A 25,785-nucleotide genomic window follows, 5' to 3' on the forward strand; every position below is an offset into this window, starting at 1 on the left:
GTCTCTGGCTTCTTCGTTGTCTCTTCCAAGACGTCTCATCCCCTTCTGCAGCCATTCAAGCGAAAGTCTGCGTCCTACTTTACCCCATCGGGGCGAGATAGCAAGGAGAGGGGAGAAAGTGGCAGGCAACCTTGATCCGAGGTTCGGCCAAGGCCTAGCTTTCATTACATCAGAAGGCAGGAACGAGACGGCGAAAAGAATGAGGAGCACAAAGCTTGAGCCACAAGCACGAGGCATATGGGGCGCAAACTGCTGTGCCTCGAAACGCGGGGATCGTGATGGCAGTCAGGTCGGACGAAGAAGCCCTAGGGTCCCTTAAAAAGATCCCTAACTGCTGCCTTCCGCTCCACCTCCCACTTTTCTGCCCTTTTCCCACAACCGCTCCCACTTTCTGATCGCGGCACGATCCCAAGCGGCACGTGGATTCCTTCTGCACCTGCATATCACAACATCATTTCGCCTGTTGCCTTGGAGACGCCGCGATCTGAGTTCTCGACATCGACCCCATTGTTCACCAGCCACAACGGCAATTCGGTTCCAGTAAGCAATGTCGTCATCTAGACAGAACTTGGGCCAAGGTTCGTCTAGTCGGTCCAGTCGCCATCGACACGCACATTATCACACGGACGAGGAGGATAACAGCGGTGCAGGCCCCTCTGGCCATCGCACCTCACGTGGCTCAACTGCTCCAGTCTCGCCTCGCAGTGGCGGCTCTGCCAGTCACCGTGCCAGCCAGGACACGCGCGAGTCTCGTGTGTCTGCGGCAGCGGCAGGTGCTGCTGCCTCAGACTCTGGTGTAGCTGCTTCTGGTACTGCCAATAACACAAGCAACCAGCGCGGCTCAGCCGCAGACACCTCCTCTTCGGCATCATCTGCAGCTGCAGCCGCTGTACAAGCCGTGTCGACCAACGCCACCATGCCAACTTTCCAGATGGTTGCCGCGGGCGGTGCCCCGCCTGCCATGCCGCCTTGCCCCCCTGATCCGGCTCCTCTTGGTCCTCCTCCTCCGCCTCCTCATCCGCCTGCCAATCCGCCAGTCATCAACCCTCATGGTGTGCACTTCCAGCCGCAAGTTCCGTCTACAGCCATGGGCACGGTCATGGGCAAATATATTCCTCGCTATGATCCTCCTGCTCAGCCGCAGCAACAGGGGATTCTGGTCAATGGGATACCGCTTGTTGGGATCATGGTTAGTTTAGCTGCAGAGAGGGTTTTTATCTTCTTTTTTTTTCTTCCAGACCTCCCGGCCGAGTTCCAGAAATTCTTCGGTTCTCGACTACCATTTATCCTGTTGGACAAATACTGACTTTTTAGGGTGCTGGCGGCACTGTTACTGTCCCTGTCCAGGGCGTCCAAGCCGTAGGCGTTGCTCCCGTCACGGCGCCAGTCAACCCTATCGTCGTTCAGCCCGCGCCTCAGACAATGGTCGTCCAGAATCCAGCTATTTCAGCTCCTGCCCCGGTCGCAGCCCCGACCGTTGCATCCCAGGGCATGTTGATCCAGGGCGCCGCCCCTGCTGCTCAAGGTAATCTTGCGTTCGGTGCACAGCTTCCAGCCCAGCCTCCCGTTCACGTCGATCCGGCCCTCGGCGTTGGCCTCACCCCGAACGAGCAACTTGCAGAGAACATTCGACTTGCGCAGAGTGGTAAAGCTTATGAGCCTCAGGATTTCAGACCGGCGGATCCGGACCCGTTTCGTTTGTACTGGTTCCGCGAACCTGACGGCCACTGGGCAGTTTTCCAGCGTCGACAGATTGAGCGGCTAAATGCACGCTGGTATCGCACTGATGAAGGCGTCTTCTATGCGGTGCGCTTGCCTGATCCGCCTGCTAACTGGTGAGTCCCCTGTATGGGCCTTTGGTGAGCAGTGCTGACTCAAGCAGAGATTGATCTCGAGTTCTCTACTTCTCTACTTTCGACAGATTTCTTTGCTTCGTCTCGGTTACTCGACTTCATCAGCACCCACTCGCTAATATCCCAAGGTCTTGATAGTCCAACACAGGATGATAATGGGAGGGGGGTCAAGATTGGCACCATGGCGTTCGGGGTTGAAGGATGGTCTGCCGGGATTGAGATTCGATACTGCGAGATTGGCAAGGGAATGGATTGGGTCATAGTCTACTGTATGAATCTGCGGGGATAGCCCGTGGCACCAATACAGTCCTTACCAGTACCTACCATCATGATGGTCAAGCAATGATGATGATGTCGTGGTTGACGTGACGACGTGTCGTGATGCGGCTGATATGGCATCGGCGTTGCAGGATGCCAAGACCTCGGCTACGCCAGGGCTGTGTGGGGTGCGGGACGGCAACGGTGATAGTCTGCGCTGTCATTGGAGAGGTGTGGGAATGCCAAGGCTCTCGGCCCGCTGATGCTGAGCTGCCGATGGTTGTTGGAAGACCTCACCCCATATGGGCGTGACTTTCTCTTATGCTTTCTGGACTCCTGAAAGTTTAAACAAAGGCTGGGAAAGTGAGTTAAGATCTATCGAGCACAAAAATCTACGATTTTATCCTAAAAACTTCAAGTGTTTCGTCTTCACACCTATCCCTCTATCCAAACAAACCAACAAAAGTCCAAATCGACATAAACAACCACCATGCTCATTATCGGCCTAACCGGCTCCATCGCCACCGGCAAATCCACCGTCTCCCGCATCCTCTCCCAACCCCCCTACTCCCTCCCCATCATCGATGCCGACCTCCTCGCCCGCAAGGTCGTCGAGCCCGGCACCCCGGGCTATCGCGCCATCCTCAAGCACTTCCTGCCTACCACGCCCGACCTGCTTGTCCCCGTCGGTCCTGACATGCCCGAGGACGGACCGGATGGAAAGGGGAGACCAATTAATCGCCCAGTGCTTGGGAGAAGGGTATTTGGCGATGGGGAGGAGGAGACCAAGAATAGGAAGGTGCTGAACGGGATTGTGCATCCTGCTGTGAGGTGGGAGATGTTCAAGGCCGTGATGAAGGCGTATTTTCAGGGTTATCAGGCGGTTGTGTTGGATGTGCCATTGTTGTTTGAATCGAGGCTGGATCGGTTTTGTGGCTCTGTCGTCGTGGTGGCTGTATCGGATCCCGAGACGCAGTTGGCTAGGCTGCGGGCGAGGGATCCTCATTTGACGGAGGAGGATGCGAGGAGGAGGGTTATTTCCCAGGGGGATGTGAGGGAGAAGGCTACGAGGGCGGAGACAAGGGGGAAGGGTAGGGGCGCAGTTGTGTGGAATGATGGGGATAGGGAAGATTTGAAGAGGGAGGTCGATAAGGTGGTGAAGGAGTTGCTTGGCGAGGGAGTTACTAGGGGGTATAGTCCGAGGTGGTGGGCCTGGTTGCTTTGGGGGTGCCCCCCTTTGGCGGCGGCTGTGGCAGCTTGGGAGTATAATAAGAATCAGAAGGCTAATAAGGATTGGGAGAGGGAGAGGGCGAAATTGTAGGCATGAAGGGCGGTTTTCGCCTTCAACGTAATGGGAACTGAATTGGAGCATGTGAACAGAGGATATGGCATTGTTAGACATGGATTGAGAAAGAAAAAATTAGTTTGTCAATGATATCAGCATAGTGAGAGGAAGTGGGGTTTAGATGGCGTTTGGGGAGAACAGTGTTGTACGGGAGTTGACTTGGCAAGGACGTATGAGATGGGCATGTCACGATGGGGGTTGGAGTATTCACGAATGTGAAGGTACTTTATTTGTTAACGAGTTTAGGGCTGTTGTTTTTTCTGTTTACTTAAACACGAACTCTTAACTATCAAGTCACTCACATTGAGGTTACCTCGTCCCAAATCGTCACTCTTGTCGCCTTAACACTTTATTCCCTGACTACTGGCAGTCGGGTGGAAACAAAATCTCGGCGCATTGCCAGGTCGATAACCCTCGTCAGGCACTTCCACAAATTCTTTTCACGGTTTCGGAAACTTTTCCCCTCCATCTCACCTCATCAACCTTCACAGCAACTTTCGCACTTCAACCTAATACACAAGTAACACTTTTCACTCCACACTCATCAACCATTACATCAATCAACCTTCTGGTACGCTTTTTATCAATCATCCACTCTGGCCTTCCCTTTCATCAACATTCGTATACACATTGCCCACAATGCCCCCCCATTCAGTCTTTGAATGGGTAATCGGTCAAAACCTTCCAAAATCAAAACTGAAAAAGGAGGCTGCCCCTCCTCCCCCTCCTCCGGCATCCGAACCTCCCGAGGAGGAAGAGAAGCCAGAGCAAGTCTACAAAGTCGAATTTACTACCGACGAAGAAACCGATACCGAGTCCGTCACTGTCACTTATCCTCGTTCAGGCGGCCCGCGTCACCACCGTTTTCGGCACATTCCCCCGCCTGCTCCAGAACCAACTGGTGTTCGCGCAAGTTCCAGGCCGAGAGGCAGGGTTCGGACTCGCAAGCCTAAGAAAAAGAAGGTTTGTTTTGAAGATGAGAAGCGTCCCCTCAAGCCGGCGCTGAAGAAACGCGGTTCTCGGCACGAGCCTGAGACTGGGTCAGAGACCGAGTCCGAGACCGGGTCGGATGAGAGTTATTATGATGAGTATGAGGAAGAGTATGACAGCGAGTATGATGATACTGAGAATGAGGGGTCAGAATCAGAATCTCCTGAGGAGCACTATCGTGGCCGCAGGCGGTATCCCAGCCGTCATCGTCGGTCAAAGAGCAAGAGAAGGATTACCAGAAGGCGTAGGGTGAGGAAGTCGGCCAAGAAGGCTGAGTCTTCTGATGCCGCAACTACTGCCAGTGAATCGAGCGCCGAGACTTCAGAGGTTGAGTCCTCTGCTGCAGAGCAGACTCCAGCTGCTGCTCCGGCTGCTGCTCCGGCTATTGCCCCAGCTTCTGTTCCAGCTCCGGCTTCAGCTTCTGCGCACACTGGATCTCACCAGGACTGTGTCTGTGCCTGCTGCTCGACAGGTCGCCAGATACTCGCCAAGATGGATGAAGTTGTGCAGGCAGCTTCCAAGCCTGCTCAGAAGGATGCTGGCGGCAACGCTAACAAGAAAAAATCTGCCCCTATCCCTGCGCAGAGCAAGACGGAAGCCGAAACCACTGACAATGCTTCCGCCAGCGAGATTGCTGCCACTGACTCGGAGCCCGAGCCACCCAAACGTCAGCAGCAGCAGCAGCAGCAGCAGCAAAAGGGCAAAAGCCAGAAAAACCAGGACAACAATAACAATAACAAGGGCCAGGCCAAGCATCAACCTCAAAAGAGCAGCATGAAGAAAATTCAAATTGAGGAGCCGTCGGAGTCGGAGGCTGAGCTGTCTAAGCCTAGGCAAGCTCTCAAGGGTAACGGGAATCAGAACCAGCAGAAGGGTCGCTCTCAGCAGGCCAAAAACAACAACAACAAACAGGTCGAGGAGTTTCCAGCTGTGGAGACGACCGAGACCGAAGCTGTTAGCGAGTCAGAGCTCGAACTGCCGAAGAAAACTAATCAGTATCAACGTGAGAATCAGCATCAACATCGTCACCATCAAAATGGAAGACAGAAGAAGCAGGCTGATGAAGTCTTTGTTACCTCAACCGACGCCAAAGCATGCAGTGAATGTGAGGCCGAGTCCGAGTCCGAACCTGTTCACAGACAGCGCCAGGCGAGAAAGAGTAATGGCAACAAGAAGAACAACCGTGTCACATTTGCTGAGCGTTGTGTCTCTGACACTGAGTCTGTTACCTCTTCCACCTCGTCATCGAGCAGACCCAATCCTCACCACCATCACTGCCCCGAGTGCGTAGCTAAGAGCAGGAATGGTCGGCGCAGAAGCAAGGACAGCGCCAGCGAGACGTCCGAGGTGACCGAGTCTGAAACCGAGCAGCTCAACCGGCGCCGGTCGAAGCAAAAGACACAAACGAATCAGAACAACAACAATCGTCGAGGCTCGAAGGAGAAGACTGTCCCTCAGGAATATGGCAACCGTCGTAGCTCAAGCAGCAAGCACCAGAACACTCATCCCAACCAGATCCTTCCCACTCGCACCAAGCACATGTCTATCGAACATGTCTCTGAAGACCCCTCGCGCGACCCGCCCCCTAACTCATACTACGATCCCGAGAATAACATCTGTCGGGTGTACCATGGTCCCCTGTGGGGCAACCCGTGGGCTTCTACCTCTCACCAGCATCAACATGCTACCAAGGGTTCGCCTTCCACGGTAAGGGAGGAAGCCAAGGTCGAGAAGAAGAGAGAGAAGCGTCGTCGGAAGGAGTCTGCTGAAGCGACGCAGGAGAGTGTCCATGGGGAGCATAACGCGCCGGTTCACATGCCTGGTCCTCCTCCCCCAGGATATCCCATGCCACCTGGCCCGGCTTCGACTATGTCTGGTCATGTCTGGGGTCCACCTCCTAATATGCCTGGTTATCCTCCCATGGCAGCTAACAATGTGCCCGGCTACCCGCCCGGCGGTCATGGCTACCATGGGCCTGCTCCTGGGTTCCAGCCGTGGACTGGTCCGCCCCCGTTCGGTAATAACATGCCGTCTGTGATGCCTTTGTCGGGCATCCCTGTGTCACCAAGCCTGGCAAAATATGTGGGCTTCGATCTTGACCCATCACTGTTTGGTACGAGAGGAATAGCCAATCAAACACGTGGTCAAGACCAGAATCAAAACCAGGACAACCAGGGCGGGAACAACTCTAATTACAACATCGGCGGCAATCAAGGAGACGGCGCAGACTTCAGCAACTGGGCCAACTACCGCTTCGGCATGGGCATGGGCAATCAGTTCTGCCCGCCGCCGTCCAATTGGAAGAAGATGACAAACAGTGACCAGGGCAACAACAATGATAACTCTGGCAACAATCAGCAGTCAAACAACAATCAAATTCACAGCAACCAAGGTCAGGAGAACCAACAAAGCCGGATCAATTCAAACTCTAACAACAACTCCCAGTCGAACAACAGTAACAACAACGACCGTCGCGGATCGAATTCAGGAAGGAATAACAATTCCGGCAACAACAACAGCAATCCTCCCAGCTGTCGCAATTCCAACCATCCCTCTCCAAAAACTGTCACGAACGACAATTCCAACGACAACATCTCGGGCTGGGGCACTAACGAAAAAAATAACAATGATAACTGGGACTCAAACGAGAACAACAATAACAACAACTGCAACTCCCCGGATAGAATCTGTCTGAGGCTGCCCAACGCGGCTACCTCCAGCAACCGGAGCACGATGCCCGGTACCTGGGACGATGACCCTAACAACAATAACAATGACAATGGCAACGACAACTCTGGCAGTGGGAACCACAACAATGGAAATGATGAATGGACTCCTGGAGGTGGCGGTGCGAACCTTGATCCCAACGAGGGATGGTAGGATTTGTTTGGACGGAGGGCAGGCCCGGACGGTTTGGGGGGTTCTGCCCTTGGAATCATTGGACCCGTTGCTGGCTTCATTAGGCTCGCACTTCGTAGGATGAGGATACTGGTGCTGAGTTCAGACTTTAGGGTGGTGCTTGTCATTGCCATCGTCATTTTGATTAGAGTTGGTTTTCGCCAGGGTTGGTGGTCCGGTCTTGGACCATGGACAGCACGGCAATTACTTAAGGTCGTTTCCCTGGTTTTCCGGCGTTTTTTCGCGCTTTGTTTGTTCACAACACGACTCTTTCTCGCCGTTTGTTTTATGCTCGCCTGGCTCGTCTTCGCGTTCTGCTGTTCAGCCATTCGGCGTTTACTCTGGCCCGTCGTTTCCTCGGCCCTGAGGTACTTTGTTGGCTTATGCTCTTCAGCATCGCATCGATTCTTCACAATCTGCCTTCGGGTTGGGGGGATGCTCGTCTCACTTTCTTCATCAACAGCACAAAGAGTCTTCTTCGTGATCAGTTCACCAGATAGGCAAAAAACCTTCACGAGACTCCTCCTACCTACAGCGCGGTCCTTCTTTGCGCTCTGCTCTTCAGCAGCTGATCGCCTTACATTCCTCATCGTTCGAGCAACCCAACACCTGGCCTCAACGGCGGAGTACTTCATCGACCTGTTCCCCCCAAGAGTACTGCGTATTCTGGCATTCTTTCTCCGAATCGCTCAGTACTTATGCCTGATCTGTTCTTCCACAACACGGTGGCTCTTCACCCTTCTGGGGAGAGGCAGACAGTGGTCTGGTTGTCCTGTCTGAGTAACCACTGAACTTCACTTTACTTCGACTTACCACCTTTAGAGTACTTATAGCCAACACAATAATGTCTAATACCCAACCTACTTATGGATTACGGCCATCGGAAATGCCATGCCTGTTTGTCTCGATCATCCTTAGTTGGCGAGTGGAGTCGCCTTGGATGTCTGTCTGGGGTAGGTTTCTGGTCACTTCGGCTTCACTGAACGGTTCACTTGTTAAGGCAACCTGGTTATGTGGCAGTAAAGAAGCCAAAAGAAAGACATGGAGGACACACTGATGGGAGAAGGAGGGACATGGCGCTGGTTAGGGAACGGGGAAAAAATGGGAGATGATACCCTGTAGCTTTGCATGTATACTCAACAACAGGAACTCTTGCCTACGTAGTCCACAGGATTTCGGAGAGTCACTGTCCTAAATGACAGACTTGTGATGGCTCATAGTCGCCGATCATTGGGTACGATTCCCAACGATCATCATGTTTCGTGCCTGGCCAAGGTAACCAGAAAGTGTCATTACACGGTAACAAGGCATGGCAACATGACCACCAACATATTGAAGAATGCAGGGGAAGTGAATGATTAGTCATCATTGTCTGCCCACGATCACAGGCAACCCAACACTGAGGCATAAACACGAATCAATCAAGGTACTTGACAAATGACAATTAGTGATCAACCCTCTTTATTTTGCAAACCATCCTGACCAAGCCAAACAGATGGCTGCAACAAGCCTAAGAGCAAGACTCCCGAAGCTAGCTAGAGAGAAGATCCCGAAAGCTGAGAGTATAATAAAACTCAGGTGAACCATCTTGACCTGAGACAGATGGATACCAGCGAAAAGCAATGACAAGGCGGAAAAGAGCGATTACTATACTTGTCTGACCATGATGATAATGCTAGACAAGAGAGGTAAAGCCGACCATACTCTACCCATCTCCGTCAAGCAAACGAGAAACAAAAAAGCTAGCAATCTGGGAAAGAGAGAAGTAGAGATGCACTGCAACAACAGGCTCAAGAAGCTTACTCGTCCTCCTCCTCGCTGGACTCCTCCTCCTCGGCCTCGGCGAGCCACTTGAGGAAGGGCTCGGCAGCCTTGCGAACCTTCTTGGAGGTGGCGAGGTCGACGTACTTCTTGGAGGCCTTAGTACCCCATTTGGTGACAACCTCTTCGGAGATGAGGTCGTAGTGGTAGTAGAGCTGCAGGATCTTGACAATCTTGTCGAACATCTCGGGATGCTCCTTGCCGAGGGTGCCAATGAGGCGCTCGGTGCCACCCAAAAGAGCCTTCTCGTGGCGCTCAGAAGAAATGATCTGAAGAGTCGGAAGGTCAGCAGCTGTCTAGAAATTTGGGTAAATGATTAAAAGGCAAACAACTCACCTTCTTAAGCAGCGGGGCACGCTTGCTAATCTGCTGCGTGATGTTCTCGTTGAACAGGGTCTGCGCCAGCACAAGCACGGTACGGTGCTTAGCCTCGATGCCCAACTCCTTGGCCTTGAGGTAGATGGCGATGTCGTCGACCTTGTCGATGCCCTCCTTGTTGGCCTGCTCCTGAATCCAGTCGCCCAATTGGTCGTAGACGGTGCTGCCACCGCCCTCGCCCTCCTCTTCTTCCTCGTCGCCGTTGAGAGACAGCTTCGAGCGGAACTCGCCAGGCAGCTGCTGAGCGCGGGCACGCACAGCCTCGGCGCTCATGTCGACGGCCCACTCGTCGTCACGAACCTCGCGCTCAGTGGCACGGGTCTCGAGTGTCTGCGCCTCAGCCTTGATCTTGCGAGTCAGAGCATCATCATCGCTGTCAGCGGCATTGTCCTTGTCGATGGGGGAGGCCTGCTCGGAGCCGTTGTCGTCGCCGGAACCGTCCTCAGCACCAACATTCTTGCCGTTCTGCTGCTGCTGTTTGGCGTTGCGGGCGGCCCTGCGCTCAGCCTTGTCCTTTTTGGTTTTCTTGGTCACGTTGTTCTTGAGGATGAAGCCGCTGAGCTTGAGACGCAGGTCGACGTCGGTGCGCTGACCGCACGCCTTGCAATCTAGCAGAATGCGGCCATCCTTGACATTGACCACAGTTTCGGGGTTCTTGCACTTCTTGCACAGGACAAACTTGGCAATGAAGCCATCGAGAAGCTCCTGAAGCTTGCTAGCCTCGTGGGCACCGTTGATGATCCAGCGGTCGTCGGGTGGGTTTAAGTTGGTCTGGGCACCCAGCTCGAAGCCGAAGTATTTGATCAAGTAAGCGCCGGGGCGAGCAAGCTGCTGGGCGACGTTGCTCAGATTGACGACGACGGTCTTGATGCCGTTCCCCTTGCCTTCGATCTTGGTCTGAAGGCGCTCCATCTTGTAGCGGTAGAAGGGGTCGGTGACGTCCCGACGGATGTTGACGAGAGCAGCCATTTTTGCGGTTGTCGTTGGTTCGTATAGATCTAGAAGCTGTGCAGGTGCTGGAGTCGCTGGCTAAGATCTAGTCTGAGGGAGAAGATCTTGGTCTCGATGGAGTGCAGAACTGTGCTGGGCTCGAATTTCAGTGGCAGAGCAGAGTCTTCACAGAGAGCATGGGCGAGCTAGAGACACTCGGGGCTAACGAGGCGATGCGGGCGTCAATAAGACTCGTGAGGAGAGGTGGACATAGGGTTGTTGCTTCGGCAGCCTAGGGCATGCATGAAAGCTGAGAAGGCTAGAAGAGAGTCAAAGAGTCGACGACTGATGATGATAGTCTCAACCGTCGGAACTGTTTGGACAGCCGGGTTTCCTCGCTATGCGAAATGGATGCAGTTGCAAGGGAGGTGTATTGTGTCGAGAGACGGAGTACTGGTCGTGCTGATACATAAACAAGGCTTTTGCCGCAGAGCTCGATTGTAGTTTTCTGTATCGGTCGAGGCCGGCAGAGCCGAGAGGTCGATGTGCGGCGCGAAGTAGTGCGGATGGCGCAACGACGAAATCGGTTGGTCGGGATAACGGAACTGCGGGATCAGACGGGCGAAATTTTTTCGACGTCTGGGCCTGGGATCACAGGGCGAAATTTTTTGGGGGTTGCGAGCGATTCGATTAAGGATGCGTGGGCGCTGTGGAACCAGGATGGAAATTCTGTGGACGATCGACTGGCTGGCCCTGGAGTGGACGAGGCAGCGACAGTTGCAGGAAGCAGAAAGCAGGAAGCGCGGGTTGCTGAGAGCTGCTGCTCAGGCTGCTGCCGTGGCTCAGGTTGAGGGTCTAGTTTTGGTTGTTGGTGGAAAGGCCGGTAGTCGATGCGCAGTTGGGGGTGTCTGGCTTTTGTAGCGAGGAGGAGTGTGGGTTGTGCGGACTGTGGGTTGCAGGCTGTCGCAACAAAAGTTTTGCGTGCGCAGGTGCGGAGAAGAAAAAAAGGAAGAAATGGCGCTGAGAAATTGAGGCCGACAAGCTTTGTGTGGAGTCGTCGGGAACCCGGTGCCCCCACATTTTGCTGCCTGAAGTGTAGATGCCTCAGGCAGGAATCAGGAAGCAGACAGGGATTAATCATGTGGCAACACGGGCGCCTTGTTGCTTGTTTGTCTTTGTTAAGGCCACCGCCGCATGCTGGCTGCAGCGCTAACAGCGCTAACGGCGGGCCTGGCCGCGACCGACAGGGGCACTCTGCAGTGGAAATCGCCCCAAAGAACCCTAAGCTCGCGACTCCGCCACTGAGCTGGTTTCGATTTGCCTCATCTCGTGTTTCCATGTTACAACATTTCATGACCCGAAACATTTTTTTCTATTCTTTTTCTTAACCGTCTAGCCACCCCGAGTGCCTGGTTGTCGGCGGGAGTCGGACCGTGGGATTGGCTGGATCGCACAGTCTGACCACACGGTCCAGTCATTGTCGCTCGCTGGTTGCCGGGAGATTGTCTTGGTTGGCCAGATCAGGCCAACGGCAAGGCCAAGAGGACAACCCGTCATTTGTCCAAGAGGCCGATGCCCGAACAAAGTGGAATCTATCATTGGATTCAAATGTTGTGTTGGTTGCCTTGTGAAGGCAGAAGTGCTCTTTGCTCTTTGTATAGTCATACACACTACGCAGCCCCAAGGCTCTCATTATCCAACGTCTCTACATAAGAGTTGGCTATGCCTTTACATGTTGAGTTGACTCGCCATACCGTACTTTCGGGTTCTTCAGCAGCCATTTGCTGCCGGCCAGGTGTCGGAGAGCCGTGACTGGGACCAGTTAGCCGGCGGTGGACAACCTCCAATAGTGTTCAAATTAAGTCAAACCTGCCAATGAAAGGCTTACTGCTTGCCAGCCAGGTCCTCCAGAGGCACGAACCGCAGCAAGCATCGCTGGCCACGCGGCCGTGACGAGATCAACTGGTCCGACATGTCCATATCCTCCTGCGTCATGCTGTCGTCAGGGAACGTGCTGAAGCGCGAGTAGACCTCCTTGAGGAGCAGCCTCATCTCGGCGAGGGCTAGGCTGTTCATAACGTCAACTCAACGCCCAAGAACCAGGATTGATCACATTCAACTCGAAAGGGACTTACTGCTTCCCAATGCATCCCCTCCCTCCAGTAGCAAACGCAAAGAACCGCTTCTTCCACTCCTCGGCCTCACCTCCAAGCCACCTCTCTGGCCGAAATCCCTCCGCTTCCTCAGGAAACCATTCACCCTTACTATCAATTCCCAACCTATGCACCGAATACGCCTGACAGCTTACCACGGTACCACTCGGTACCCACCACCCATCAATCTCCTTCCCCCCTTTCTCATCCCACGGCACGACCCTCGGCAAACTCATTGGAATAGCCGGCCAGCAACGCAGTCCCTCCATAATCACTGCTTCTAGGTACGGCAGCTGCGCAAGCTTGTTATCCGTGACCCCGTTCGACTTAGCAGCGAGGAGTTCTTGCTGCAGTTTACGTTGGACATGTCTCGACCTTGGTTGGGAAAGCTCCCACATTAGGAAGCAGAGTGCGTCGCCGGTGGTGTCAATACCGGCGGCCATGTGATCTAGACACTCGGCTGCGATGTCCAGGGAGTCGGGGATGAATGTTCCCTGAGCAGACCCCGAGTCGTCGTAGTCGGCTTTCTCACTTTTGTCAAGGCTTTGCCTGAGCCGGTGCAGGAGCGTAAAAGGGGATGGGCTTGGGGAGAGAGAGGGAGACGTGGTTTTGTCGAGGACGAAAGCATCGGCCAGGGGTGTCTCGCGAGGTTTAGCGTTGAAGAGCGTGCGGAGGGCGTTGCCGAGCAGACGATGGATGGTTGGGTGATAATGCTTGAGGAGACGGTCTGGGAGCGTGAGTACCGGATCCGAGGATTGTTTCCAAAGGTAGGCGATGAGGAGAGCTCACTCTGTAAGCTATCGTCGAAGGTCACTTCACGCATGACCTCCTCGTCTTTGACGTCCTGTAGAGATTTGGTGTCATAGGGATCGAACAGGTGATGCGTGATGCAGTCGAAGGCATAAGCGTGAAGACCTGGCTGGTCAGGACAGTAGTTCGCCGATTTTGGTCATGTTCACTCACAAATCTGATGGCTGTTAGCGCAAAATCTTGAACCTTCAAGGAGCACACATACATAAATATCAAGACTCCCTCCGACAGACTCAAAACACCTCCGGACAAAGTTCGTCGCATTTTGGGCGATACCCCCAAGCGACTGCGGTCTCAGGACGTTCGTGTTGGCGTAGCGGTCAGCGATTAACCGTCTCCTACGAGCATGCTGCCCTCCTCAGCATCAGACGCTTATAGTGAGAACCAGGCACTTCTAACATACCTCGTCCTTCTCTAGAGTAGTGAACATCGTCCTGCCGCCAAATCAGCCAAGATTCCTACTTCAACTTACACGCGGGAGTCAGACATACCTCCTTCCATAAACTTTAAACAAATCATAAAACCTCGTCTTATCATATCCACTTCCCCCCTCACAATAAATAGTCTTCACAGCTTCAGGCGTCGCAAACGCCACCTCATCCGGCGCGATGCGTACTACGGGCCCATAACGCTTGTGCAGGGAATGGAGATACCGCGTCCGGTTGAAGTGGAATTCGTGCCACTTCAGAACAAACCGGGTGACTTTTGCATGCCACGGGCCATGGATGGCGTTGAGAGGAGAGGTCAGACAGGTATATAGGTGATGGAGGAGGGGGATAAGGGGCAAGAGAATGAGGAGGGGTAGAAGGATCATTGTGAGGACTAATGGGCGGGAAGAGTTACAGAGAGGATTGCGATGCCATGGTTAGAAGGCGATGGTGATCAAAAGCGCCTTCGTTGAACGAATAAGCTCCCACGTTTACGCTACATGTGTGTCCAGTGTTATCTCGCTGATATCTCTAATGGAGATGGGCCTGTCCCGTCCAATCCCATGCCAGCCAATGCCGTCACACCTTACTGGCTCCGAAGCCAACCCCCTCGCTGGCTGGCCACCTCAGGTCCATCCGATGCACCGCACGGCAAGCTCCGGCTCAATACCTACCAGTCAGGCAGCCGACCGGCCGTTTGATTCGTTAGCACAGAAAAAAGGGTGCCAAGTCGGTTCCTTTATAGATCGCTGGGTCGATCGATGAATGATGGTGTGGCTGACCACATGGCAGGACCCCAATAAAGGCGCCAGAGCTTTCACAACGGAATGACATAGAAGAAAAACTCAGCTCTGTTAGTAGATAGAGTTGTGGTATAAGACTCCTCTATCCCCAACGTCATCTACTCCCTCTAACTCTCACCATCTCTCAAGAAGATTTGTTCTCCGTTTCAGCAGCTACCCGCGTCCCCTTTCCCACTTGTGGGGGATACTGCTTGCCATTGACCTCAACCTTGGGCTCGCACGTACACCACTGGTCCTCAGCGACGTTGGCAAAGACGTTGGCGATGTGGCCGCCACAGCCACGCCAGGTCGTCTTAGCTGTAGGAAGTGTTAGTGGCACAGAGCAGAGAGATGGCAAAAAAAGTTCACTTGGTCCTATGGTGGGTGAACTTGTGAAAGGTGTCGCGTGAAGGGGTGCTACGTACAGCAGTTAGGGCAAGAAGTTTGGAAGCACATTTTGAGAGGAGGGCGCTAGGCGAGGGTCGAGAGTTGGCTAAGTAGGTGGTGTTAAAGTACAGGATAGCCTTTTTAAATATCGTTAGTTTTTGTTTTTTTTTTTTTTTTGAAATTTGTTTAATGAGATCTACAACTGCGATCATTCGTGAAATAAGATCCCGTCCCTTTAAAAATTCCCAACTTCCCGCCTCAAATCAACCGGCAACCTGCACGAACTATCTGCTTTTCGCTTGCACAATCGCCGAACACGATCTCCCCGCTCCCCGCCCCACTCCGGCCTATCGCCGACTGTTGATGAGGGGGCAGCGGGACTCGGGATCCACAGCGGGGTAGTGCACGTACGTCTGTTACAGCGTCTCGTATCGAGGGTCGTAAATTACGCCATGCTTCTCAGATCGCCGACCACCTCCCCAAACGCTGGAAAACGGCCTAAGATGTGGTTCACTCCCTCGCGTCCACTTCCTCCAAGAACTTCCCAACCGTCTCATTTAGCCACACTTTCCCCTCTTCGTTATCGACCCGATGATTTGCCCCAGGAATAAAGCCACTCAGTGGGCTCGCAATCCCCGGGGCACAGAAGCTCATCCACCGCTTCATCAACGCGGGAACATCAATCTTAGCTGGCACCCATTCGTCCTTTCCCGATGGTAGAATCAACACAGGCTTGGATAATTTACCCCAAATTTGCTGAAGGGTGCTGTCCGGCAGGTCAGAGGAAAAGTAATCATCATCACCACTGCCAAGGTCAGCTTGATCCTCGGAATAGACCAAAAAACGGCGAAAGTTTGAAAACTCACCCAATATCAACCAAAGAGCACCACCTCCCTGCTGTCACAGGAATGGCCCTCCACCCCTTAGGCATCTCCTCCCTCCTGATCACTTCTTCCCCCCTCTCCTGAGCAACCATCTCCCTCGCAACCGCCAAACTCTTCCTTACCTCCTCCATATCCTCACTCACTGTTACCGCCTCGCGATCCGACACCGGTCCCTGCAACACAAACCCATCCACTCTCTCTTCCTCTTCCCATTCTGGGCCATACTTTGTCCCATACTCCAAACAATCCTGACATCCCGTCGAGTGTCCCATCAGAACAACCTTCCCTTTGGATCCGACAACTTCACTCCTAAGATACCGCACCAGGTCTCCGAGTTCCTTAGCATCCTGCTTCAGACTCGAATGCCCAAACCCCGTAAAGGCGCTGGTCAGCCGCGCCTCAAATACCCCCCACTTTTTGCCACCTTCTGTAGTAGCGAGGTGCTCAGCCAGACGCCGGACGTAAGGGATGGTATGTGGGCCGTCGCCCAGGCCGCCGATGAAAACCAGGGCATTTTGGGGGTTTGAGTCAAGAGAGGAGAAAGTAGTGAGGTGTTCGTAGACTTGGAGTGGGCGATTGGGGTCCTGGTTGGGGTTGTCGGGAGTTGGGCGGGGGAGGTAGTTGTGGACTTTGACGGGGTAGGGGCGGAGGGAGGGATGGTTAATAGGAGGCGGCATTTTTGGGTTCAGGCTATAGTGTTTTACTGTTCAAAACGAAACCTTGAAGCTGTGTCGTGAAACTGGTGTAAGGCGCGAGTTCTAAATGATGACACTGTTGGGGATCTCAAAGCTTCTGGGATGATCTGAGATTTGGAAGATGGAAGATTCATGGAATGCAGTCAGTGCTGCTCGATGTTACGGTAATTTTCGGCTTAGTTCTTGGATTCAAACTCCACTAGAGTTGCTCAACGACGTCCTTTCTGATCAAGTCGAGATCACCTTCCAAGTCCCATGAGGACGATTTGAAGCAGGCCATGGGCATAGTAATATCAAACTCGGACTCACATAATCACATCGTGGCTATTTCAGCGTCACTTGGCAGAAATAATAGCCTTCAAGATGGGCCAGTGGCCAAAAAAGTGTCCATTACTGCACCTTTGTCCAGAGAGTATCCGTGTCTTAACCCCAGTCTAGCTCTAAAGTGAACTTGCCTGCGTATATAGCAGCCCTTTTGCTTTCAGCCATTCTCAAATTCCATTCCACATGTCAGTCAAGATCGTATTCAGCAAACCGTCTCATAACCCATGTGGTTAAATGCGGAAACGGGTCCAACAAGTTTGCCGGTAGCTGCTCAAAGCCATCCTGCACCATTAGCCTTGTGCTAGCCGTCAGCTGTCCAGACAGCCATCCAGCTGCTAACACACAGCCAAGGTCAACCATATGGTGGGCTCCGAAAGCATCACGCGTAAACCGAGGCTCTGGCAGCCACCAACCTTATCCCCCTCACCTTCTCCTCTTCCCCCGCCCCTGTGGCCCCCTAACCTCCCGCGCGATAGCGGCCGCCTCCTTAGCACTAATCCTCAACTCAGCTCCTCTCATCCTACCCACAGCCGGCAAATCCACCGGCCTCTCCCTCCTCTTCCTAACAGTCTTCTTCTTCTTCACCTCCCGTTCCAACACAATCCCATTCTCGCGCGCCTCTTGCCTGCGCTTCTTCTCCTTCTCCTCTTGGTGCTTGACGATCCCCTTGCGCATATTCATGGGCATCTTTTGTTGGGTGAGGATGCTCTCTTTCGCGCCCAAAGCTTGGATGCGCATGTCGGTGGTCTTCTTTGCGATGCGCCCTGTGGCAAAGGCACGCGTGTTTGTGCCGGTTGTTGCGGCGTGGGAGGATTGCCAGTGGGAGGGGTTCGCGCCGGCTTCAGAGAGGATGTGAGATTCGGCAATGAGCCGTTGGAGGGCCAAGTCGTTCGCTAAGAGTTCTGCGCTGTCTTCTGGAAAAGAGTCATCGGTGGACTTTTTGGATGGTTTGGGTTTGGAGGAGGAAGATTTTCGGGTTGGGTCTGGTGGGCGAGAGGACTAGGTCCTGTGTTAGCTGGTGAGGTTTGCCGAGATGGGACGTATAGGAGCTTACCAGGTAGACTTTGAGCTCCTGTTTGCTCATTTTTCCATCTGCAGCAGAAGAGTCATTGGAGTAATCAACTACCTGAACAACATGAGGCTCATCTGTAACCAGTCAGCACTGCCCGCTCCTCCAACACCGGGGATGCACATACCATCACTCTCATCACCCTCACTTTCAGTCCCATCCTCATCCCCAGATATCCCATCCCACTCATCACCCTCACCAGAGTTCACATCACTCCCCTCTTCACTGCTCTCATCCTCCTCATCCTCGCTCTCAATTGCTCTCCTCGGCAACGGCGCAAGATCTATTGGCTTAAACTGTGCCTCGAAATGCTTCCGCAATAGCTCTTGCGCCTTAGCAACCGCTTCAGGATCCTCCTCGGCCCGCGACTTGCGCTTGCCTAATAACCCAGGCATTATGGCTGAATTTCTGTGAAAAGTTATGAGTGTTTGATGTTCGATGTTGATAGGTTGTCCAACTCGCGCTGGCTGCGGAGGCCCATCCAAAAATTTCCCATAGCTGCGGTTGCGACTGACAGCGGGTGTCGGACCCACAGGAAGAACCTCAATGGCCAGGCTGGGGCATTTATCTTATCAGCGCCAAGGCTGCCCCTCCATCCCCACAGCACAGTAGCCGTGAAACATCGAAGCTGTAACTTTACAGGTCATACATCGCTCATCTCATTAAGCTTTCTTTCATCCTCTCTCTCTCATACTCCTTTGCATCCCCGAAAATCCAATCGTTTCCAATAACAACTACGATATGACCCGATTCCGGCCCTGCATTGATCTCCACGCCGGGCAGGTCAAGCAAATTGTCGGAGGTACCCTCGACAGCAAGACCAGCTCATTGAAAACCAATTTTGTCTCTCCTCACCCTCCAAGCTACTTTGCAAAGCTTTACCGTGATAATGGCCTCACCGGCGCGCATGTGATTATGTTAGGTCCGGGTAATACTGAGGCTGCTAGGGAGGCTCTGGCTGCTTGGCCGGGAGGTCTGCAGGTGGGAGGTGGAATCAATGACAGGAACGCGGCAGAGTGGATTGAAGCTGGGGCCGAGAAGGTTTGCTTCCAATCAAATTTATGCAAGTCAATGATAGTTTTATAGACATGACAGTTGACTGGGTGAATAGGTGATTATAACTTCCTTCCTCTTTCCCTCAGGGAAGTTTTCTCAGGAGAGACTCGACGCGGTGTTGGCTGCCCTGGGAGGGGACAAGAACAAGCTCGTGATTGATCTGAGCTGCCGGAGAGTGCAGACGGCAGAGGGAGAGACGAAGTGGTTTGTTGCCATGGATAAGTGGCAGACTATTACTGATACTGAAGTCTGCGAGGGTAAGAACCCCTTTTTCTTCCGCATTCTCATGTCACCAAGACCAACGATTTTGACTTCCCTTACCTTCTAACCTCTATCCCTTGCCCCTTTTACACTCTTCACGCTTTCCTCACTAACATGTGTAGACACCATCAAATCTCTCGAACCATACTGCTCCGAATTCCTCATACACGCCGCAGACGTCGAAGGTTTACAACGAGGCATCGACGCGGAGTTGGTCGCGGCTCTGGCCAAGTGGTGCAGCATCCCTGTCACCTATGCCGGTGGTGGCCGAAACCTCGAAGACCTCGACAGGGTCAAAGAGCTTTCTAGTGGCAAGGTTGATTTGACTATTGGCAGTGCACTTGACTGCTTTGGGGGCAGCGGGGTCAAGTTGGAAGAGTGTGTGGAGTGGAATCGGAGGGAGGAGGAACTGGAGAAGAGTCAGAAGGCGTAAGGATCAGAGGACAGTCGTGTTGGGCGAGCAGGTTAGGTGATGGATCAAGAGGTTCTGTGTACATATTGTGATTTTAGATGTTTGATAGGCTTTCCATACACACATCTACAGGGAGACGAAAAAGTTGGAATCCGAAACTGGTAAAAAACGATAGGTATGCTGACCGTGACATTCTATTTCTTATACTACCTAAGCGACAGCCCCTTAATCCATGCAAACAACCCCTATCAGCCGACCTCACCAGCTCCGGCCCCCATCTACTCCCTACCCCTTACCAGTCCTCCTCGACCTCCAACTTCTTCACCCTTTTCTCACGTCGCCGACTCGGTTACACCTCACATCGCCAGTATCACGATCACAAGAGGCAAAAACACAGCAATTCAGAGAGAAAGAGAGAGAAAGAAAACTGCCACTAAAACTAAGAACACGCGCAACAAGAGATAAAAAGTGTGCTCGCTACATCAACCAACAGTCAACCCCACAAAAGATAAAACAGGGCAGAAAAGAGACCTAACGACAGCCAGATATCTACCACATCCCCAACTGAAACAGAGGGTATCTGTTTTGTAGAGGGGAAATGACAGCTTGACTGTGAACTAGTGGTAGAGAGGGAGGGAGGGAGGGAGAAGGGAGGGGTTGGGGGGGTGGGGGGAAGCGGTTTGCGGAAAGGAGTGACGTCCTAAACCGTCTCCACCCCCAGACGACCCAACCTGCCTTTCCCTGCCCGATGATCAATCCATCCATCCAAACTATCCATCGTCATGATGCATCGTCCATTTCCATAATCCATCATCCATCATGTCGACTCCATCATTCCCATCATGCCATGCCATATCATACCATGTCATCCATCATGACCCATCATAACCCGTCCAACAATCATCCAACACCCGACCCAAACATAGCCCTAAACATCGTCAATTCACCCTCACCCCTCAAATGTACATGCTCTTCGTCCTCGAATGAACCCTCCTCTCCTCCCTAGCCTGTGCCCTCTTCCTCAACATCTCTTCCCTTTTCAGCACAAGCTCGCACCACTTCCCTCTCATGCGACCACCACTCGAGCCGATATCATCATCACCGAGCAACGAGTCGCGCCCAATGACCTCCCCAAGCACCCGCATCCACTCCTCCTTCTCTTTAGTGCTATCCGCATAGAAATCAATAACCTCACCGTTGTTGAACCTGATGCGGAAGCCCTCTTCAACAAACATGTACCCTTCCTCATCCTCAGCAAACGCACTCCTCCTGCGCTTGCCGTTCTTGTCGATCGTGCCCTTTTCAAGGAGCGTCCGACGATCGTCAATAAGCCGCTTAGCATTCGCCAGATTGATCGTTGCCCTAGGCTGGCGCGTCGCCTCATGATACGCTGTGAGCTTAGTGCCTACGAGCTTGAAGTAACGGCGACGCCAGTATGGGCAGTCACCACCCTGCTGGGAGAGATGGCCCTCCCAGGTGCGGGCCAGACGCTCCTCGGCAGCCTTCATCTCGCGAATGCAGCTGTTCATGGACTTGGGCATGTCCTCGTCTGTGGCGCCCTTCGGGCGAGGAACGAAGAGCATCTGTAGCTCGAGCTTGCCGATCTTGTAAGGGGCGCGACGGACAACGCCGCCGCTGCCTGAAGAGCCGAGGGTGTTGTTGCTCCGCTTGCTCTTGACGCTACTAGCGAAGCCGGCATCCTCCTTGGCCCACTCGTTGAAGAGTGCCACCTCGACATGGTACGGGCGGCCGAAGCACTTGTTCTCGTGCTCCTTGAGGCAGACATAGGCACGAGCAAATGCACCGTCGTCGCCGGCCAGGGGGCTGAGGAGATCCCAAGCGGTCGGGGCAGCAGCGGCCTTCATTTGGCGGGCCTGGGCCTCGCGGGCCGCAGCCAAGCGGCGCTCTTCTTCCTCTTGCTGCTTCTGGCGTGCCTCCATCTCGCGGCGCTTCTTGGGTGAGGCGAATACACGGCTGAAGGTGGATGTCTTTGGTTTGCTGGGCTTGCTCGGGGTAGGCAGGGACTTCTTGGTCAGGACAGCCGGGGCTGGAGGAGCCTTAGGCTTTTCGAGCTTGACATTGAGGGTTAGCTGGAACTCGAGGTCGTTGGGGACGACCAGTTCGAACTCCTGGCCGATGGGGGCGTTGCGGGCGAGCTCAAGCCAGGCGGTCGTGACACAGTGGACACCATTGTCGAGGGTGAGGCTGAACCAAGTGCGTTCATCTACTCTGGTTAGTCCATTCCTCTGTTTGAATGAACATAGGGAGTTAGACTCACTCTTTGGCAAAGGCAAATCAAGATCCTTAACACCCATAACTTTCACGAACAGCCTACCGCGCTCGCCACCATCCTCGGGCATCATCTCGGCAGCCAGATCCTCTTCACTGCTGCGCGACAATCCGGCGGCATTGCTCTCCTGACCAGGCAGCGGGGGGACAGGACCGGTAGCCGGGGTGCGCTTGCGCAGACTACGTTTGCGAGCCTGACTGTTCCATGGCTCGACAGTCCAAGACTGCGGGCGCAGAGGCTTGACAGGGGAGTTACCGGCAGAACGGGCGCTACGGAGGTCATCGGTATCCTTGTCGCTGGCCGTGACGACCTTCGTGTTCTGGCGCATCAAGTAACCGCGCTGTTTGCGGGGGAAGGCGTTAGCACCAATGTTGTCAGTGGTTGTAGAAGATGCCAGGTCGCTGCCGTACTGAGCAGACTTCTGCTGTTCCGACTGTAAGACTGGCGACGTGGCAGAGGGGACCAAAGAAAACTTCTCGAACGCAACCTTTTGGGCCTCGATGACACGCTCAAAGTCCTGATCCAGGCTCAGGCCAAAATCGAGATCGAGCGTCAAGCTGCGGTTCTTAAAGCTGGGGTGACGCTCGAGGAAGCTCTCACCGGTGAGCTCCTTCTCCTCGTTGGTAAGGGGTGTGCTGCTGGGGCGGTTGACGTTGCGCTCTGGGATCGGCGGAATGTCAGGCACCTCGGGTACTTCGTAGGGAGCAATCTGGCCGCTGACTTGGCGACGAGCCTCGCGCATGGCGGCAAGATCTGCAGGCGTGGCCGAGGGCCGGGTCTTGAGCTTCGAACCGGCCGCAGACTTGACTGTGGCAAACTGCTCAGGAATGGCGGGTGACGCTCTAGCCTCCTCATCATCGCTGTCAGGCATGGGACGATGGATTACCGACTCAGGAGTGCCCGGCTCATCCTCATACTCCTCAGGAGAGCCCCAGCCAGTACCGTCATACTCGGGCTTGCTAAGCGATGCCCTAAGCTGTTGCTCTGGGGTAAAAGGCCTCTGGTGCGGTGGGGGCTCGATATCAGGAGTCGTCGACTGACGTTTCTCAGGCTCGGACATATCCTGCGACTCGTCCGGCTTCGGTAGCACGGAGTTGACACTATTGGAGAACAGCGATGAGTGTTTGGAGATGACAGAGTCGATGCTTTGAGAGAAGCTAACGTTGGGCTCAAGCTTCGGGGCATTAGCAAGCAAAGCCGAGCCCTGGGTGACGGGCTTCTCTTCAGCAGGAGATTCAGGAGGAGCAGGGCTAGCCGCCCTCGGGGTAACGATATGATCCTCTTCGAGCTGCTTGCCCTTGCCTTTGTCGTTGTCGTCGGGAGTAGCACGTTCGTCCTCGGAGAAGTCGCTAACCTCATTGTAGCCATTTGGTTTCTTCTCGTCGTCGTCCGATTCATCATCCAGAGTCTCGGGGGGGCGCTCATACGGGCGGTGATAGCCATCGTACTCCTTATCGTCATGGTCGCGCTTGATGATGACACTGCTACTGTCATCGACATCTTCCTCGAGCTCGGTGCTTGGGATAGGCTCATCGGGATCATAAGGGTAGCTGTTATGAGCAGCGTCTGAGCTAGTAGCGGCCGGGGGGGACGAGAAGCTGTCATCCGACTGTCGCTTGTTCTGCTCATTGGTATTGACACGTCGCATAATGGATTCGCGCGAAATACGAGGCGGCAGCTTGTACTCGCCCAGACCAGAGATATCGGGAACGTTATCCTCATCATAATCGGACTGCGGCTGGGCGCTAGAGCTGCGGCTGCGACCCTCAGTCTCCGGCGTGCGGCTTAGAGAGCGGTCGCGGTTGGCGGCGCGTCTCATACGGCGCTCGCGCTGCTGCTCGACGGCAGCTTTACCGTCGTCGGAAAGCATCATGAGCCTGAGGCGCTCTTCAAGGGGCATCTTGCTGTTACCAAAGCTACCAAAGTGATAGTCCGCATGAGATGGTGCGGGAGGGTTGGGCAGACTCCGAGCAGCGCCAGGCAGGGGAGGAAGCGGCCTGCCCTCGCCGTTCGAGGCTCCAGAGTCGGTACGGCGGTGAAACGGTCTCTCCGGTAGCTTCAAGTCCTCGGGTGCGGGGCTCCTCTCGTACTCGTCATCGCCGTCATCATGGTCGTCATCGCGCCAGTCATCGGGACCGACAACCGGGGTTTTCGCGGTGTCCTCGAGGGAAGCATCGAAACTGTCGTCGGGATCGAAGTGGCCGTTGTGATGGTACATGTAGTCATCGTCCTCGTCGTCATCATCCGAGCAGAAGCTGCCCTCGCGCGAGTTGCTGTCAATGGACGAAATATCCGGGGTCACCATTTCGTACTCGTTGATCTGCGGCGGGGCATTGTCAAAGGTGACGCTCTTCTGGTGACGATGCAGCGAGCGGCCAGGGGGCAGATCGTGCTCATCGCCCGACCACGCGGCGCCTTGAGAGTCGTAGCTGTTCTTGAAGCGAGACGACAGCGACGACTTGAGAGGTGACGGCTGGTCCTTGCTGGGACTCATGGGGCGCAGCGCCGGGTCCTTGGCCGCGGTGTTGGTCGAAGAAGTCGGGTTAGTTGTGGTCGCGGTGGTCGAGGTGCTATGGGATGCCGGGGGAGCTGCTGGCTTGGTCAGGACGGGAAGAGTGGTCTTGCTCTCGCTGCGCTGGTGGCCAGTAGGACGATTTCCGGTCGGCTGCAAGGCTGTAACACCGTTGTTACGGCCAAACACGTTGTGCTGGATTTTGGCAAGGGGACGCTCGATCTGCGGGGGCTTGGACGGATCGTACTCGTTCTTCTGCTCGAGGGCCAGAATATTGCTATTCTTGACGCGGGAAGCCTTCTGCAAGCGCTCGAGGGACTCGCGACGGGCACAAGTGGGCGACGAGCTGTAGCTGTTTTCCGAGTTAAAGCTGCGGTTCTGCCAGAACAGTCGCGGCGATGTGACGCCCTCCAGGGGAGATGACTGGAATGGGGACGAGTCGGTCAGGGTCATTCTCTGGCCCATCAGTCAGCGCATCTGTCTCATTCACTGAGCCCAGAGCCAGGGAACGGAATGTGAATAATGTCTCAGTCATCTGCTCTGCTTACCTTGGTTGGGGGATTCCAGTTGGGTGAGTTCCTGCGCTGTTCCGTCGGCGCTATCTCAGAGAGCGGACGCTGGGCGCCCGACTTCGTCGGCGACGGCATCGTGCTGCTCTTTGCAATGCGCAGAGGCTGCACCTGGCCGGTGTTAGCGAAAAGAAAAATAAAACAAACCCCAATCCAAGCAAAAGCCGTCGAAGAAATGTGGATTGAATTAGATGGACTGCATGGAATCAACAACGTAAATGCGACATACAGGTTCCTGCGTCGGCATCGAGTGGAGGTGCAGGTTCGAATTGAGACTCGCTTCGTGGCAGAAAGCGGAAATCAAAGAAGTGGAAGCGGAAATCCGAAGGCGGGGGGGGGGTTTGATTGGGGGCGATGTTTCCCTCGAAACCCTTCTAGTTCTGGTCCGGCTGGTGCTGTTCCTCACTCCTGCCGCTGTAGGAGAGAGGCTGGTGGGGTCGCTGTCTGCGATGGCTGCGATCTGGAAGGTCTCAAGGCCCTCGAAAGGATGCAACCGCAAATGCGACTCGAGTGCGAGCGCCAAAGCGAAGTTGCAGCAGAAGAAAGGAAACGAACAACACAAGATACCAGAGCCCAGCTAGTCTGGCGAAAGGAAATGCAGTTGAGAAAGGGGTTGCTCCAGGTGGTTGAACCACTTGTCGCAAATGTCGCAGCTAAACCTTTAGTCGATCAATGAGATC

At 54.2% G+C, this 25,785-nt stretch overlaps 10 protein-coding genes across 10 annotated transcripts; 4 read left to right on the plus strand and 6 right to left on the minus strand.

Annotated features, from left to right (window-relative positions):
- Window positions 1-547: 547 nt before the first annotated feature.
- Window positions 548-2,142, plus strand: CTHT_0024510 (uncharacterized protein; the record flags this gene model as incomplete). Its single annotated transcript, XM_006692850.1, has 3 exons — window positions 548-1,189; window positions 1,315-1,835; window positions 1,992-2,142. 3 exons carry the CDS (start codon window positions 548-550, stop codon window positions 2,140-2,142), a joined length of 1,314 nt encoding a protein of 437 aa, XP_006692913.1.
- A 459-nt stretch (window positions 2,143-2,601) lies between these two features.
- On the plus strand, window positions 2,602-3,432 carry CTHT_0024520 (dephospho-CoA kinase-like protein; the record flags this gene model as incomplete). Its single annotated transcript, XM_006692851.1, has 1 exon — window positions 2,602-3,432. One exon carries the CDS (start codon window positions 2,602-2,604, stop codon window positions 3,430-3,432), a length of 831 nt encoding a protein of 276 aa, XP_006692914.1.
- A 663-nt stretch (window positions 3,433-4,095) lies between these two features.
- CTHT_0024530 (putative DNA damage-responsive protein) lies at window positions 4,096-7,326 on the plus strand (the record flags this gene model as incomplete). The annotated part of the gene is made up of 1 exon (XM_006692852.1): window positions 4,096-7,326. One exon carries the CDS (start codon window positions 4,096-4,098, stop codon window positions 7,324-7,326), a length of 3,231 nt encoding a protein of 1,076 aa, XP_006692915.1.
- A 1,817-nt stretch (window positions 7,327-9,143) lies between these two features.
- Window positions 9,144-10,512, minus strand: CTHT_0024540 (eukaryotic translation initiation factor 5-like protein; the record flags this gene model as incomplete). The annotated part of the gene is made up of 2 exons (XM_006692853.1): window positions 9,144-9,434; window positions 9,502-10,512. The coding sequence occupies 2 exons, from the start codon at window positions 10,510-10,512 to the stop codon at window positions 9,144-9,146; spliced, it is 1,302 nt and encodes a 433-aa protein (XP_006692916.1).
- A 1,631-nt stretch (window positions 10,513-12,143) lies between these two features.
- Window positions 12,144-13,866, minus strand: CTHT_0024550 (cytochrome P450 monooxygenase-like protein; the record flags this gene model as incomplete). Its single annotated transcript, XM_006692854.1, has 6 exons — window positions 12,144-12,285; window positions 12,362-12,541; window positions 12,609-13,353; window positions 13,416-13,545; window positions 13,642-13,785; window positions 13,840-13,866. The coding sequence occupies 6 exons, from the start codon at window positions 13,864-13,866 to the stop codon at window positions 12,144-12,146; spliced, it is 1,368 nt and encodes a 455-aa protein (XP_006692917.1).
- Window positions 13,867-14,791: 925 nt separating this feature from the next.
- On the minus strand, window positions 14,792-15,102 carry CTHT_0024560 (uncharacterized protein; the record flags this gene model as incomplete). Its single annotated transcript, XM_006692855.1, has 2 exons — window positions 14,792-14,964; window positions 15,072-15,102. 2 exons carry the CDS (start codon window positions 15,100-15,102, stop codon window positions 14,792-14,794), a joined length of 204 nt encoding a protein of 67 aa, XP_006692918.1.
- A 441-nt stretch (window positions 15,103-15,543) lies between these two features.
- On the minus strand, window positions 15,544-16,594 carry CTHT_0024570 (uncharacterized protein; the record flags this gene model as incomplete). Its single annotated transcript, XM_006692856.1, has 2 exons — window positions 15,544-15,838; window positions 15,900-16,594. 2 exons carry the CDS (start codon window positions 16,592-16,594, stop codon window positions 15,544-15,546), a joined length of 990 nt encoding a protein of 329 aa, XP_006692919.1.
- A 765-nt stretch (window positions 16,595-17,359) lies between these two features.
- Window positions 17,360-18,400, minus strand: CTHT_0024580 (uncharacterized protein; the record flags this gene model as incomplete). Its single annotated transcript, XM_006692857.1, has 3 exons — window positions 17,360-17,935; window positions 17,991-18,082; window positions 18,133-18,400. The coding sequence occupies 3 exons, from the start codon at window positions 18,398-18,400 to the stop codon at window positions 17,360-17,362; spliced, it is 936 nt and encodes a 311-aa protein (XP_006692920.1).
- Window positions 18,401-18,746: 346 nt separating this feature from the next.
- CTHT_0024590 (1-(5-phosphoribosyl)-5-methylideneamino imidazole-4-carboxamide isomerase-like protein) lies at window positions 18,747-19,755 on the plus strand (the record flags this gene model as incomplete). The annotated part of the gene is made up of 3 exons (XM_006692858.1): window positions 18,747-19,046; window positions 19,117-19,318; window positions 19,445-19,755. The coding sequence occupies 3 exons, from the start codon at window positions 18,747-18,749 to the stop codon at window positions 19,753-19,755; spliced, it is 813 nt and encodes a 270-aa protein (XP_006692921.1).
- A 935-nt stretch (window positions 19,756-20,690) lies between these two features.
- Window positions 20,691-25,352, minus strand: CTHT_0024600 (putative bud site selection protein; the record flags this gene model as incomplete). The annotated part of the gene is made up of 4 exons (XM_006692859.1): window positions 20,691-21,958; window positions 22,013-24,992; window positions 25,085-25,216; window positions 25,335-25,352. The coding sequence occupies 4 exons, from the start codon at window positions 25,350-25,352 to the stop codon at window positions 20,691-20,693; spliced, it is 4,398 nt and encodes a 1,465-aa protein (XP_006692922.1).
- Window positions 25,353-25,785: the final 433 nt, after the last annotated feature.

This window comes from Thermochaetoides thermophila (genome assembly GCF_000221225.1).
Source record: "Thermochaetoides thermophila DSM 1495 unplaced genomic scaffold scf7180000011816, whole genome shotgun sequence".
Classification (NCBI taxonomy): domain Eukaryota; kingdom Fungi; phylum Ascomycota; class Sordariomycetes; order Sordariales; family Chaetomiaceae; genus Thermochaetoides; species Thermochaetoides thermophila.